The following is a 16,264-nucleotide window of genomic DNA, read 5'->3' on the forward strand; positions in this document are numbered from 1 at the left end:
AGATGGAAGACGATTCCTAAAGCGCACCAAGAAAAAGAAAACTTGTCTTGAAATCAGAAAGCAACAAAAGATAAATGAAATTCAGTAATGCTACTGCAGTTTAAAATCAACTGTTTAGGTAAATTAGAAACACAGTAAAATTTGTGTTGAAATACACTGGTTAGTGAAAATAAGTTCAAATCGTGTAATAAGGCTATAGTAACTTAGGGAAAGAATTATTCGGGACATAATTTAAAAAGAATTTTTTTTTTAAATAGATGCAGAAGCAAATTACGAGCATACACATCTAAAAGAAGGTGTTCAGACAAGAAAACAGCAAATTAAATTGAGTATATGGCTTATGAGATAAAATACTGAAATTCTGAGAGGAAAAAGCCAAACTTACAAATTATTTTTAAATAGATTTAATTTTGAATGATTTGAAAATAAATAGGAAAAAAATTATACCCTGAGTCCTTCAGAAAAGTACAAAACTCTATCAGATATTTCTCCCAGTAGTACAATTCCTTGCAATATGTGCCATATCTGGGTTTTGGCTGATTTCCTTGGGCACTGCCAAAATACGTAAATGAAATCTTTCAAGTTTAAGAAATTAACTCTGAGTAGATAGATGATTTCATCTCTAAAATCATCCCATTTCCTAAAATCTGTGATATCCTACAATGAGGATTTGTGCTGAGTGAGTTGTTTTTGAGTCCATTAGTCTTTAATTAAAAGAAAAACAAACAAAACTGTATGGCACTAATTCTAATTGCCCAAAAACCCTTAAGAAACTGGCAGGAGCTACATATGAAGATCTATTTCCATAGGGCCTTCCCTTTTCCATTGTATACCAATTGTTGGGTTTTGGTTTTTTTTTTTTTTTTTTTTTTAACTCCAGTTCACTTTTTTTTTCCTTCTTTTTTTTTTTTCTCTCATAGTTTTCCCCTATTTTTCTTATTTTTCTCTTCCTCTTAATTCTTAAAGAAATGTGTATTTTTCTTAAAAATTAACATACACGTATAGCTTACCAAAAAAAAAAGTTTTAAAAAATCCAGACTCTTCCGTTTACCCTGAGTTCTACCTTTTCTCTTAGATGATAAACTCAAAGACTACAACTTAAGCCTATGTAGAATAACCTCTCTTTTTGGGGGGACATCTCATTTCACTTAGGTTAGGACTGTACATATAGGAACAGTTCAGAGGTAGTTAGGCATATGTGCTTATGCCTATCCATATACACACTCTTGATGTTTACTGTACTGACTTCATAAAGGGTAGTACTAATTATCACTGTCTCCTCTACTCAGACCAATTCATTGTTAGTAGTTGGAGGCAGCCTTCCATTAACAATGTGATGGGTTTCATGATGGGGCACCTGTAGTCTACTGACAGAATCTGTTAAGTGTACTTTCAAGAATTCTTGTTTCAACATTTGTGTGTCTCAGTGTTTTGTACTGAATTTAAAGGAAAAGACATCTCTATAATTATTTGTATTTATTAAATGTCTTTCCTAATATTTGTATGCTGCTACTCTGCAACTCTCACAAGTTTTGTTGTATTTGCACTCAGGTTATAGTTTGAGAATAAATTTCTAGAGTGTTCAAAAAAAATTGGCATGAAATGTGCATCTGTAACCAGTAAAGAACCATAAAAGAGTTTACCAGAGAAATTAAGTGGGACAAAGAAAGTGTTGCATAATAAGAAATATAAGTAGCAGGCAGGGATTCTACTATTTTTAGATCTTGATTTCTATTCTTCTTTCTTCACAACATCAATGCAAATAATTTCTTGCTTCTCCTTTTTTCTTTTGCTTTTATACTAGTAGTATACTAGTACAGTGCACTATACTTTTATACTGAATAGGGATAATGGCAGGTACCTGCCTGCCACTAGGGCTCCATTCCCTCTTTTCCTGGGTCTGTGTCCCAAATAGCAGAGGACTGGCTTTGAAGCCTTTTTCTCCCCTTCCCTTCACCACCAGGATTAAAACTCTATGTACTCTTACATCCAGGAAGGCTCCACTGAGTTAAGTAGAGCTACCAAAGGTAATCTTGCAGCCAGGTAGTATACTAGGTAGAGATTTGGACTAGGAAGTCAGAAAAACGAGTTGAAATATAGCCCAAAGCACTTCCTAACTACGAGGCTTTGCCACTTGCCTTCTTTGTGCTTTCAGCTTCCTCATGTATAAAATGAGAATAGTAACAGCACCTACCTCCCAAGGTTGTCGTGTGGATCGAATAACAATGTATGTATAAAGTGCCATACAAACCTTAAAGAGCTAGTAGTATTAACTATTCTTATCATATGATGCACTATTACTTTAAAAAAGAAAAAAAAAACTTATCATTTTCTTAAGCATATTTGAAAGGATTCTATATTTAGTAAATCATTCATTTTTGGCAGATTGCTATGTTCTTTATGGAACTAAGAATATCTTGGGCTGTCTCTGTGTGTATATTTTACATATGTGCATATGTCTATATTTGCGTACATATATATGCGCACATATACAAACATGAACATGTATCAGTGGCTGTATAAAAGACTTCCCAAAAGTATTATATTTATTGGCTTTGAAAAAAACAATCCAAATGTATGTATGTGTGTATGTATGCATTCAGGCACGCACGTAATTCTAACCATCAATCCACAGAAACTGCCTCTCCAAAGTTACCAATGATCACCTCATTGGCAACCCCAATGTCCTTTCCTCAAGCCTCTTTTTCCTTGGCTTCTCTGTACTTTTCACTGTATAGATTACCCTCATATCCTTGAAACGCTTTGCTCTGTAAGCTTTTGAGATACCAACCTCTCCTGGTTCTCCTCCCTGTCTCATTCTCACCATCACATCACCTCCTCTTCTCAATAAATTCCTTATTTCAAATCCATAATCCTCTGTTAGGTATTCCAAGCCCTTCATGACCTAGCCACCTCACCAGTACTTCATACACAGGTCCAGTCTTCTTACGCTTTACACTTCTCCATACAGTCTTTGATCTAATGACATCAGCCTCCTTGGTGTTGCACAAATAAGAAACGTCATTTCCCACTTCAGACATTTTCTCTGGCTGCCTAACACGTCTGGAACACTCTCCCTGCTCATCTGTGCCTCTTGACCACCCCGGCTTCTTCTAAGACCCAACTAACATAACATTTTCTACATGAAATCTGTCCTAATTCCTCTGAATTCTAGCAACTCTCCTCTGATAATTATTTCCTATTTAACCTGTATATGGCTTGTTTATACATATTTTTTTTACCTGCTGTCTCATCTGTTAGATTTCTCCTCAAGAGCAGGGATTTTGTCACCTCTTTGTGTACCTCCTCCCACCACAAAGACAAATGCTTAATGACCAGCGGATTATTTGTGAGGGGGCTTAATATCCTTTTCACTAAATGTCACAATTATCCTATCTTTACATTCTAGCTCCTGAAATGCTCCTTACATATATGAGATCTTTTTTTTTTTTTTTTTTTTTTTTTTTTTTTTGCTGAGGCAATTGGGATTAAGTGACTTGCCCAGAGTCACACAGCCAAGAAGTGTTAAGTGTCTGAGGCCAAATTTGAACTCGGGTCTTCCTGACCAGCTTCAGAGCTTCAGAGCTGGTGCTCTATCCACTGCACCACCTAGCTGCCCCTATTAGATCTGGTTTTAAAGATATTTTCAAGGAAAGCGAGGTTTAAAGCATACTCGTTCTTCATTATCCAGATAAAAGCACTGAAGCCCCCACTTATCTTTCACTGCCAGGCTACCCCACTTGCCCCTGGCAAAAATCAAATGTTAAGGTCACCAGGTTTATCAAAAAAGAAGTAAGTCTGGAAGCTGCCAGAGTTGGCCAGTGGATTTCAAACAGAAAGAAACCCATAGAATACAACAAAGTCACTTACCTTCACCAGGTTTTAGATCGGATCTGCCTCTACCGCCATCGAATCTGTCATTTCTATCATCTAAGGCATCACTCAAATCAAAGTCAGAAAATCCAGAATCTCAAAAGTAAAGAAAAGCTGATTAATAAGGTTGAATATGAATTTTAAAATACAATGCAATACGATACAGTACCCTCTTCTCCCATCAAATAATATATACAAAAACTAGTGGGGTGTAGAGGGCCGGAACTCTGAAGTACTCTCAGCCACAGGCATTCCATTCTTTGACCAGCCTCGCTGTGGCTGTCCTGCCTCCTTCACTCCTCCATTAAGACCTAGGACTTGGCTGATCTCAAGATCCACCAGAGAACTAATGCAGAGCTGTGGCTGAAAGAGCCTTCTGTGTCTGAGACTCCCTTAACCACCTCAGTAAGAGTGCATCACCACAGCACACTGAGCACACGCAACCATTGCATCTCCATAAGCACCATGCTGTCCTACATTCAAGTATACCTTTTCAGGGTTCTGGCCCTCTACATTGGGGTGTCAGGAGTAATCAGGAAGGATTAGCGTCTCTGGTGTGAGAGCTTGCTGAGAGCCCTTTTCAGGGCTGCTCAAGCACCTCTGGTGTCCAGCTTCATGCAACTTTCACCTGTAGCTCCATGAAGCTGGAGCATGCCCATCTCAAAGAGACAGACTAAACCAGGTTGAGGATAGCCAACAGGCCTCAAATCCATAGGTGAGTTAAGAGGATATCTACCCCAAGCATGTGAAGACTTCCCCCCTGCAAAATAAGTGCATGAGAACCATTTGTTTCAATACCCATGAAGGAAGTTGAAGCAGGCATTATGGAGTGCTTAGAGCTCGGCAGACATGAAAACATGTGAAGGTCATGCACTGCATCCTGGCCATCATCAGTGGTCTGGTCTGGTCCTACTTGACTCTGATTCTTGATAGGACTCAGCCTCACTTAAATCTAATTCACATGCAAGTCAAGACATCATCTGTGATGTCACTGGTCCTCTACAAAGCACAAAAATGACCAAAGCTAATTACCACATGGAAACAAAAATACTAACACCTCACAGAGCCATCTGAATAGATCGCAGCTGAGAAAAGGGATCAAGAGATGAAACAGGCAACACAAAAAGGACTTCTACAATGGCACTGTAATGCGTTTTTTGTAGATGTCGCAACATTATCCCTGAAGTTAGTTTGCTTAGGCTAACGATCAATTTCATGTATCTTAACTGAGTCCCAAGGTCAGGACTATAATGGGAAAGAAAAGGGGGGTCATCCTGAGATGATTTACAATAGAATGGCTGACGGCAGTCTGCATCCCAAGTCAACTTCTTCCTAACTATTCCGTTCAAACTCAGAATTTTCTAAGTCATTCCCTTGTTACAAACGGATTCATCTGTTCAGCCTAGTTCAACGGTACAATGTTCTCGTGTACTTCTGCAATCGGATTTTCTTAAAAACACAGTAAATGCCTGAACTTTGGGGTGTCATGTGGAGTATGATAAGCACTGTTTCGAGGCCTCAGGGTATTTGGAAACAAAAAAACCAGAGTAGAACATTCAGGTAACTGAAACTGAATGACTTAAATAGCAAATCTTGAGGGTTTCAATTCAACATTTAAGAAGTACCTGACAAAAGCAAGGTATTATGTCAGGTGCTACTGCTGGGTCATTTCCTAAAACTACAGAAGAAGAAAACTGAGTCTCAGAACTATCTTTCTATCAATTTGATTCCTAGTCATCAGTCTCCCCCAGTGCAGAAAAAATTCCAGTTAAATAAGGGTTCTGGTTCATTGGGCCCTAATGAGTAATGGGTGTTTTGGTTCTCTCCTTCTCCCCCACACTCCCCTCCCCCCCAGGCAACTGGGGTTAAGGGACTTGCCCAGGGTCACACAGTTAGGCCGTGTTAAGTGTCTGAGGCCAGATTTGAACTCAGAGCCAAGTACTATTTTTTACCAGATCCAGAAAGGACCTTTTAATCATCAATGCAGAAAGAGGTTCCAATTTGAAAGAAATTAGGAAAATAGTGTAGTGACGAAAAGAAGGTAAAATCAACAGTGGCTGCATACGTCAAATAGAGGAGAGAATGTCGAAAACACAAGGAAACAGAAGTCAAAGACAATGATGAGGGAACGTTCACAATACACATACAAAAAGTACATCAGTACTCCTCATTAACTGAGCAGGAACACTAGATGAATTTGGGGTGTTACTAAGGTATCAATAAGAAGATGAGTCAGAAATGCTCATGGAGAGGGCGAATTACCAGTTTTCTTTGTAGTGTGTTTAGTATTTGTCCTGGGATCTAAGGCATCACCCAAGTCAAAATCTACAAAATAATACAAAACTATAGTTACAAGTCACAGCACTGAAATCAATCTGAGGGAAAATTTTCTCAGTTCTCTGAGAAAGACAACCCCAAACCTCAAACCAAAAATCAGACTGAAAGCAGTCTGTGCAGTGAAGGAGGTCTTGCTAACACCCCCCACCCACACCCCCCAATGCTCCTTCCCTACTGCAGCTACTTAAAACACATTTCAAAGCAAACCTCTGTTGCTAAGTCTCCTTATCTACATGGCTTCCTGCTGAATGAGCCAAATATTTCATTAAATTCCATTATTTATTTATCAAGTACCCCAGACACCAATAGAAAGATGAGTCAGAAATGCTCACAGAGATGTCCAATTACCTGTTTTCTTTGGAGAGGATTTAGCAGTTGTCTGAGGACCTAAGGCATCACCCAAGTCAAAATCTACAAAATAACACAAAACTATAGTTACAAGTCACAGCACTGAAATCAATCCAAGGGAAAGTTGTTTTTTTTCCAATTCTCTGGGCACTGCTCCCAAGTCTCCTGTCTATATCAGCTTCCTACTTCCTACTGAGCCAAACATTTCGTTAAATTTTATTATTTATTTATTGAATACCTACTATGTACCAGGCACTACAGCAAACACCAGAATATAAAGACAAAAGTGAAATTGTCATAGCCCTCAGGGAGCTTACCTTCTACTGGAAGAAACAATTTGACAATTAAAAATAAAATATAAGGAAAACAAAAGCAGTGAGGTTCCAACTAGTGGGAATAATGTATCCCATTAAGGATGCATGCAATATTTGAAATTACAGTTATGTGTAAAATATGACGATTGGCTCCAGACTAAAGGAAATAAATAATGGAAAAAAATTTAATAGAAAAGTATATTTCTAATTCAAATTCAATACAAATACAACAAAAAGCAAAAAATACTAAGTTACTGAATTTTAAGATAAGCCTACAATGATGACAAAAATTTAATAAATGTCACTAAAATGTTTAAGAAGCACAGACTGAATTACCTTCACTGTCTTTAAATCTTTATAAATACATTAGCAGATGCAGCGATATATACACATATGTAACAAATTTTCACATTCTCACAAAATGAAGAGATTGTAGCTGAATGAACTGGGACATTATCTAAAAATCATTAATACTTTAAATGTGATATTGTTGTCTTCCACTATTTTTCAACAGATGGATTAAAATAATTTTAAAATTAATATTCAAAAACAGGTTTAATTTTTCATTTTGTTCTATTTGACTGCCAAAAAACTTGAGGTGATCAATGGCTTTAGCCTTCAAGAACATTTTATTTTTAATAATCTTCTGCCTTATATCCTAATAGAAATGTTAGGTAACCCTTAGACAAATCCAGATTTAATTTTTTTTCCTTCTGAGAAATGTATTTTATTGGAGGCATCCTTTATTCAGAATGATTCTCTTTCATGTACAATAAAAATATGTTTATCAATACAAGCATAATTTTCTTCAAAATATCAGGATATTTACCAGCTCATATTCTTCTGTGCTGGCAAGCCTGTCTGGGAATTTTAATACTATGCAATTGAACCTGATTTTTAAAATGATCAAATCAACATAGTAGTTTTTTTTTTATCATCTACTTCATTCCCATTTTCAATCATTTCCTTACGTCTTTTGTCTGAAAGTCCGCTCTGTTAAGAAGAATGTATGTTTTATGAACTGATGCTGAGGGAAATGAGCAGGACCAGGAGATCATTATATACTTCAACAACAACACTATATGATGGTCAATTCTGATGGACGTGGCCCTCTTCAACAATGAGATGAACCAAATCAGTTCCAATAGAGCAGTAATGAATTGAACCAACTACACCCAGCGAAAGAACTCTGGGAGATGACTTTGAACCATTACATAGAATTCCCAATCCCTCTAATTCTGTCCACCTGCATTTTTGATTTCCTTCATGGGTTAATTGTACACTATTTCAAAGTTCAATTCTTTTTGTACAGCAAAATAACTGCATGGACATGTATACATATATTGTATTTAACTTATGCTTTAACATATTTAACATGTATTGGTCTACCTGCCATCTGGGGGAAGAGATGGGGGGAAGGAAGGGAAAAGTTGGAACAAAAGGTTTTACAATTGTCAATGCTGAAAAATTACCCATGCAGATAACTTGTAAATAAAAAGCTATAATAAAAAAAAATGTTTGTTTTATTACAATACATAAATCCATCCAGCTAAGACTTGTATTTAATGTAGTTGATCAGAAAACACTAAAAGGTGATGCAGTTTTGCCTTTGTCTTCTATTTCATCAGTGTGGTTTAAATTATTCTGTACCACAGATTCAGACACTTTGACATCTCATCCTATTTACCATGACCATGCTCATGCCACTCAAATTTTTATTCTAATGTATTAACAAGCCTCTTCTTTTCGATTCTGGCAGTGTTTCCATCTGAGACATTCATTCTTTTATCTGTTTTCTTAAGGGATCTATTTTGTTCTAAAAATTAAATTAAAATTTAGTACGGTAGGTAGTAGCACAGCACAGCACAGCACAGCTATATAATATAGAAAAGCACAGAATGACAACAGAGTGGCCTGCTCAAACCTTAACCGAGATCACCTATCAAAGATATATTGCACATGTTTTTCTCTTTTTCATTGTCTTGACTGTTTTCTTGTTCCTTGGCATCTCATGAAATGAGCAGGCAGGACATCTTATGACCACACTGATTCAGTCTCCTTCCTCCCCTTCCCCCCCCACCTTTCCAGGGTAAAACAGATTGAGTCCTGGTTGTGACCCAGAGAAAAAAAAGATAAGTTAAACTCTTATAAAGAAGTCAAACTACCTTACAGTTTCAAATATTAAGAAGCCTAGTTGTCTTTTTAAAATCAAACTAATTCCTAAATACTCATTTCAGTGAAAGAAACTAATATCTGCATTGTACTGTACTGTACAGTGTCTAGTTGTTTCATAATCCACAAATAGTAAATCCCATGGGATCCAATATTCTCTGTATATTTCAGTTAGTCCATAGATGACTCTACTTTACATATACCAGGTATGTCTAGTCATTTTTATTTTGAGTCACGTCTGACTCTTTATGACCCCATTTGGGACTTTCTTGGCAGAGATACCATAGTGCTCTATCATTTCCTTCTCCAACTCATTTTGTAGATGAGAAAACTGGGGGCAAACAGGGTGAAGTAACTTACCCAGGGTTACACAGCTTAGCATCAGAGGCCAGATTTGAATTTTTAAAAGATCAGTCTCCCCGATCACATGCCCTGTACTCTATCCATTCTATCATCCTGCTGTCCCATGTAAGTAAATGCTATTGTTATTATCCTCATTTTGCAAATGAAACAGTTTTAAGAAATGAAGTAATTATCACACAGAGATACTAGAAGTCTTCTCAAAGCAATAAGCAAATGAAAATGGTACTTGAAAAAACAAGAGTACCAACTAGAAAGTAAATGCACTTACCTGACTTTTGACTGGGCTTGCCACTTCCACGTTTAAATCTTTCAATTCGAGCATACAAGGAGCCGGTCTGGTCAAATATTAAATCTTTTGCAAACTCTAAAGACAGAAGAAAGGTCAATGAAATGCAATAAAAATAACAGTACTTTATATAATAAAAGATATCTGTTTCTCTGAAAGTATTAGTGTAGGGATACTTGAATGGGATACAGTATCTTCTTTTCAGAGTTAAAGCTAAGGTTAAGAGACAGCTGTGAGAAAACAGGTGTCTACTTCCTCTTAACCCTATTATTTATCCTTACCATGTTCCCAAGTGCTTCCATAATTAATAATTCATTGTTCCCCAAGGGTATTGGTATTACTTGCTTTAGCTTTACTTTCCTCCCATCCTTTAAATCTTGACCCTATAATAAACCTGTTTATCTATAGATTACCCTCCCCTTTTGAATCCTCTGCCTCCTTGTCCTAGAACCTCTAAAATCTTGCCAAAATCAACAATGGATACCCCCATCTGCCTTCTCTGCTCTTCACTGGCATTACCTCACTCTTAGAATGTTGTTCCTCCCCAAATATATTTTTCTAGTGTTCCCATAGAGTCCTCTTTTCTCAGCTTAAATTCCATCTGCTCCTTCCTACTCTCCAACTACTAGTTGAGATTACATTCCAAATACACTCTATAAATCTTGTACATATACTCTTATTTGCAGGCCTTTTAACCCACATTTCAAAACATCTTGCTATTTATCATTTATCTTCACCTTTGCTCCAGCCTACAATGACTAAGTGGCTTTTCTTCTTACAAAGAATAACCCCTCTCATTGTACATTGTACTCCCATACCCTCCTTCTCCAAGAGGAGATTCACCCACAATCCTTAGGCCTCCCCCTACCCCTAAATCTCCAATATTTCTGTATCTACTGGTTCCACCTTTACTGGTTTTCTTCACCAATATCAATTTCTTGATAATGAAATATTTTTTTTCTTTTCTCTGTCCTTGTCCTCCCAATTAACACTTATTCCCAACTTGTTCTTAAAATGTTCTCTTCCCTGAGTTTTAAAAATATTAGTCTCAAGAACCATTACATAGAATTCAGAAATCCCCATATTTTTGCCCGCCTGCATTTTTGATTTCCTTCACAGACTAACTGTACACTATTTCAGAGTCCAATTCTTTTTGTACAGCAAAATAATGGTTTGGACATGTATACTTATTTTGCATTTAATTTATACTTTAACATATTTAACAATGTATTGGTCATCCTGCCATCTAGTATAGGGAGTGGGAGGAAGGAGGGGAAAAATTGGAATGAAAGGTTTGGCAATTGTCAATTCTGTAAAATTATCCATGCATATAACTTGTAAATAAAAAGCTATTAAAAATTAAAAAAAAAAAAAAGCTATGCTGGCAACAGAGATATATTTTATGCTTTGGATAAATGGAAGTATATTAACAGATTATAATAAAGAGCTTTTTAGTTCAAAAAAAAATATTAGTCTCTCCTCTTCTACCTATCTGTCCTTTCTTAATAGATTAAATTTAATTGATTCTTTAATCATCATTTGAACATCTCCCATAAATAAATATTAAACATAGATATATCAGGGCAGCTAGGTAGCACAGTGGATAGAGCACCAGCCCTGAAGTTAGGAGGACCTGAGTTCAAATCTGGCCTCAGACACTTAACACTTCCTAGCTGTATGACCTTGGGCAAGTCACTTAACCCCAACTGCCTCAGCAAAAGATAGATAGCTAGACAGATAGATAGACAGACAGACAGATCCCAAGACTCTGCTCCAGGAGAGCCTCCTCCTCTCTTGACACCTTTGGTCATCTTATAAGGTCTCTTGGAATGAACTATCAATTACATGCAGATAACCCTCAGATTTATATATTCAAATCTAATTTTTCTCCCGAGTCCTAGGCTAGCACCAATAATTATCTTTTAGATGTTTTGAGCTCAGTATGTCCAAATGAGTACTCATTATCTAACCCTCATCTTTCCCCTCTTCTGAATTTCCCTATAAATGGTGAAGATGTGACAATCCTTCAGTCTCCAAGGTTTACAAACTTTGTCATCCTCAAAACATCTATCCCATTCACCCCACACACCTAATAACCTGCCAGGTCTTATAATTGTTTTCTGTACTACATTTCTCACTTGGTCCTTGTCAACTTTATAATCTGCTGTCCACAGATGTCAAACTATATTCCTGAAGTACAGGTCTGATCATATCAATTTGCTCATCTGAAAACTATCAGTGGTGCCAAAAGTAGTAGCACATGCTTGTAAACTATGCTGCTGGGGAGGTATGGGCTGGATGAGTTCAAGAATCTACTCTCTAGTAGAGCTAAAACTGTTCTTCCCACTAAGCCAAGTACTGACATGGTGAATCCCCAGCAATAAGGGACCATCAGGCCACCTAGCAAACAGAGAAGGTCAAAGCTTCCATAACAAACAGCAATGGGGCTGAGGCCACAAGTGGTGGTTGTACTTCAAGAAAAACAATATAGTGAGTCTCGGTCTCCAAAACAAAACCAACTTAAATGGCTCCATGTTGCTCTGAGCAGGACATTCCAGGTTTATTGCACATTGCTTCCTTTAATATACTTTACATTCCAACTGATGGGGCCACTTGTACTCCATACAACATCTTCTAAGGCAGTTCATCTGCTTTGCCAAATGGTTCCAGTAATGCCCAATCTAAGAACAAGTAAGATTCAAGAAGATGCATGAGGATAATCCAGTATTGAGGTTTAGGAAAGGATGAAGGAAAACAATACAAAGGAGGACAAGAGATTTAAGGGCAGAAGAGAATAAAACAGAACTATATAACCATATTGTCAAGATTTTAAAATGAGGAATGTGTGTTCAGAAGGGGCAATGGACAGAAAAAGAAGAGTGGGATAGAGTTACTGAAAGTTAAAGACAAGAAAAAGTTTGGAAGGAGAGATGAAGAAATGCTAAGAGCTGCAAAGGTTAGTCAGGAATATTCTGACTGATTTCATATTTCCAGATTATGGAGGAGGGATGCTTGCAGGTTCAAATGCGATCAAGGGCCTGAACAGTCCTCATAGGACTGCAGCAGAATGAAGATGCCAGCCATAAAAGTTGGAGAAGTCCATGAATTGGAAGGATATCAAAGAGGCTATCTGAAATCATCAAGTAAAATGACAGTGTTTAGAGTAGAGGTGAAAACTGAGCATAGCAAAAATACACAATGACTACAAACAGCAAATCTTCAAACCACATATTTTCCACATTTTAAAAAATTAAAAAATATTTTTAAGTAACTGTAGATAGACTTTTTGTGAACAGCTCCTAACTAGAATTTAATATCTATTGTATAAACTAGACAAAGGTAGAGTCCGACTATGAATTCTAAGAAGAGTAATGACGAGCTTCATCAAGGCACTGATCTCTTAAAATAATAAAACCTATTCATACCAAATGACTTGCAAAAACAATCAAAAAGCATTCTTTACCTCTCACTACCCTTAACCAGAAACAGGGACCTCCAATAACAACTAATGATACCGCATCCCCCCACAATTAAAACAGAATTTGTCAGGGCTTCTCAGACACTGCGGAACAAAGAAACTCAAGGTTTGGTTGCATTCAGAAATCTGGAAGCTTATGAGAAAGTTCATCCAGCCACAGCTAAATACTGTGGTTTGGTCCTTTTTTTTTTTTTTTTTTTTTTTTTTTTTTTTTTTTTGGCCCCCTCACCTCTTATATTTGACTTTCTTCTCCTATTTTTAAAAGGTTTCTGAAGTGAACACATTTAACAGACTTCGGATCTATGAAGATGTGGGTGTCAATCTCACCTCTGAAACTGACTAGCTACATGATCTTGAGTAAATCAATTCCTTCTCTGTAACTCCCCCACTTCATTGTAAAATGCTGCACCTAGACCAGATTATTTCTAAGGCTCCTTCCAACTGGAGCAATCAATGCATCTATGATTGCCCATCCACAAAATGAAATGGTTGGACAAGATATTTAATCTCAGAAGCTTTGAAGTTCAACGAAGTTTCAATTTCCTAATGACACAATAAAGGAATTAGACTAGTAAGGCCAGGAAAAAAAAAATCAAGCAAGGGATTTAAAAAATGATCATGTAAATGAAAGCTATAGGAGAGAGAAAAAGACAGGGGGCGAAGGGAGGAGAGAGAGAGGAAATGAGAGGGAAAGGAAAGAGAAGAATGGGAGAGTGTGTATATGTGTGTAGAAGTTCTGATGATGATACTGTTTAAGTATCATTCTTGAGCAAAATTTAGAAATTATCTTTCAACTTTGCATATGCAAAGACCTAGGCTGATTCAACAACTATTAAACATTGGGAGTTTGCCCTTCCAGAAGGGATGATAACAATTTCTATTGCCTTTTTAAGGTTATCAATTCTTGACTGTCAGAGCCAAAAGAAAGAAGAAATGTATTATCCAAGAGAATGGATAATATAAAAAGTATCTCAATTTGGCTTTGCAATACATTATCTAAGGTATTTATAGAGGTAATTAATATCCCTCTTATTAAAAGTCATGTTTGTCATAACTTTAACCTCACACAACACTGACATAATAGGCAATTGTTAAATATTTCTTACGTCTTATGTTAGATTCATTTTTAATTATATACTCTAAAGAAGCTGGGTCACCAAAACAACAACAACAAAAGCCTGACATCAACCACGCAAAGTGACAAAGCAAACGTCCAAGGGTAGAAGAGTAAGCAACATGCAAATTCTTCATTATTCACTTTGAAAGCATGGGAGAACATGATACCAGTATTCAAAAGTCTTTCAAAAATATGAAGGGGGATTATTGTTGCTGTGCTTGGGACTAGAATACAAAAGTAGGATCAAAGGCTAGAAGCTAAAAAGATGCAAAGTTAGACTGAATGTGAGGAAAAAATTCTTACCAATAGTAGCTATACAAAACTGGAACATGTTACCACAGAGAGTTGTGTGTCACCCCTCTTGGATGGCTTTTCAATTAAAAGCTTGCTTGACCATCTAACCAGTTCTGTTGAAGGTATATAGTAATGAATCAGGGTAGGCAGCTGCTGAAGTCCTTTCAAAATCTGAAACTCTTTGGATTTGTGACCGAAATCATGGGTTCTGATTGAAATGAAAAGAGCTGGCAGGGATTCTGAGGTTTTTAGATATTGATCTCTGTTCCTCTTTCTTTTTCACAACTCCAATGCAAGTCATTGCCTGGTCTTGCTTCTCTTTTTTCTTTTGCTTTTATTCTAGTGACTGAGGATGGTGACAGATGCCTGCAAGCCATCTGGGCTTCTATCGCACCTGACTTTCTTTCTGGGATCTGTGCCCCAAGTAGCAGAGCACTAGTTTTGCAGCCTTTTTCTCACATTCCATTCATTATTAGGATTTAGAACTTTTTAAAAAGCCTTGAAAATTCTGATGAATGAAATTGTTGTGGCCAGCACAACACAAATGAGCTGGTAGTGTTTGAAAATAAGGAGACAGGATTGCTGATAATTCAACAGAGCCATTTATTGAGAGAAATCATATTGCTTATATATCTGAAAACCAGATGTTACTATGAAAGACATTGTTCTGTAATCAACCCTGGTTTCTTGTTTTCTATGATCTAACTCTCTGAAGCATGTTGTTAGTTGCTAGGGACTCAATCTTCTTTAAAGTTCACAATGCCCCAATAATTGTGCCAGGACTTTATGTTTTCCCATGATTTCAAGCTTATATGCACTCCTGATTAATCTTAAGAGGAGGGGAACAGCCCTCTAGGGCTTCTCTACATGAAATGACCAGCCATGTCCATAGAGGACCTATGATGAACTACATACCAACTTCCTGATATTCTCAAGGTGCAAAATGAGTCATATGTTTCTGTACATGACAATGGTGTTTGGCTTAGCTATGCTTACTGGATGTGTAAGATGTCTGGGTTCTTCTTTTTCTTCTTCTGGTTTAATGGAGATCAGGAGAGTTGGGAGTCCATTGGCTAGCAATAGTGATGCCAAAAAAAAAAAAAGAGGGCCACGGATTTTTTCAGATGCAAAGTTCAGAAGGAAGTGAAGACAAAAAGACATTTCTGACCACCAACTAAAATCAAATCAACAGTTATAAAGTGTCTACCTGTATATACCAGGCACTGTTAAGTGCTGAGATTAAAAACCAAGGCAAAAAATAGTTCCTACCATCAAAGACTTCACATTCTACTGGGGGTGATAACATGCAAACAATTATATACAATTGAAATAATAAGAAAATAAATATACACAGTATAAATCAGAAATTACCTCAGAAGGAAGGAAGGAAAAAAGGAAGATTTTTAGCTAACAACCTGATAAAAAAAGCTAAAGAAACCAGGAGAAAGACATGAGGAAGGAGAAATGCAAAGACAGCTATTGAAAATGCCCGAAATCTTAAACTGAATCACCTTGTCAGAGAAAAAGAAAACAGGCCAATTATCACTAGACTGCAGAGTCTAGGGACAGGAGTAAAGTGTAATAGACCAGAAAGGTAGGAAGAGTTCAAGTTAGGGAAGGAGAAGAAGAGAAAAATTCAGAAAGATAAAACTGAACGGTGTAGAGAATACAGGTAAGAAGAG

At 36.9% G+C, this 16,264-nt stretch overlaps 1 protein-coding gene across 1 annotated transcript in view; it reads right to left on the reverse strand.

Moving 5' to 3' along the window:
* The window catches only part of CD99L2 (CD99 molecule like 2), a 143,659-nt gene that overhangs the window by 23,719 nt on the left and 103,676 nt on the right, over positions 1 to 16,264 (reverse strand). Inside the window, exons 7-10 of the mRNA XM_031945067.1 lie at positions 9,676 to 9,771; positions 6,559 to 6,621; positions 6,136 to 6,198; positions 3,871 to 3,969 (exon numbers count right to left, since the gene is read on the reverse strand). Coding sequence (XP_031800927.1) covers positions 3,871 to 3,969; positions 6,136 to 6,198; positions 6,559 to 6,621; positions 9,676 to 9,771 — 321 coding nt within the window. The remainder of the gene's footprint in view (positions 1 to 3,870; positions 3,970 to 6,135; positions 6,199 to 6,558; positions 6,622 to 9,675; positions 9,772 to 16,264) is intronic.

The sequence above is a fragment of the Sarcophilus harrisii genome, chromosome X (assembly GCF_902635505.1).
Source record: "Sarcophilus harrisii chromosome X, mSarHar1.11, whole genome shotgun sequence".
NCBI lineage: Eukaryota > Metazoa > Chordata > Mammalia > Dasyuromorphia > Dasyuridae > Sarcophilus > Sarcophilus harrisii.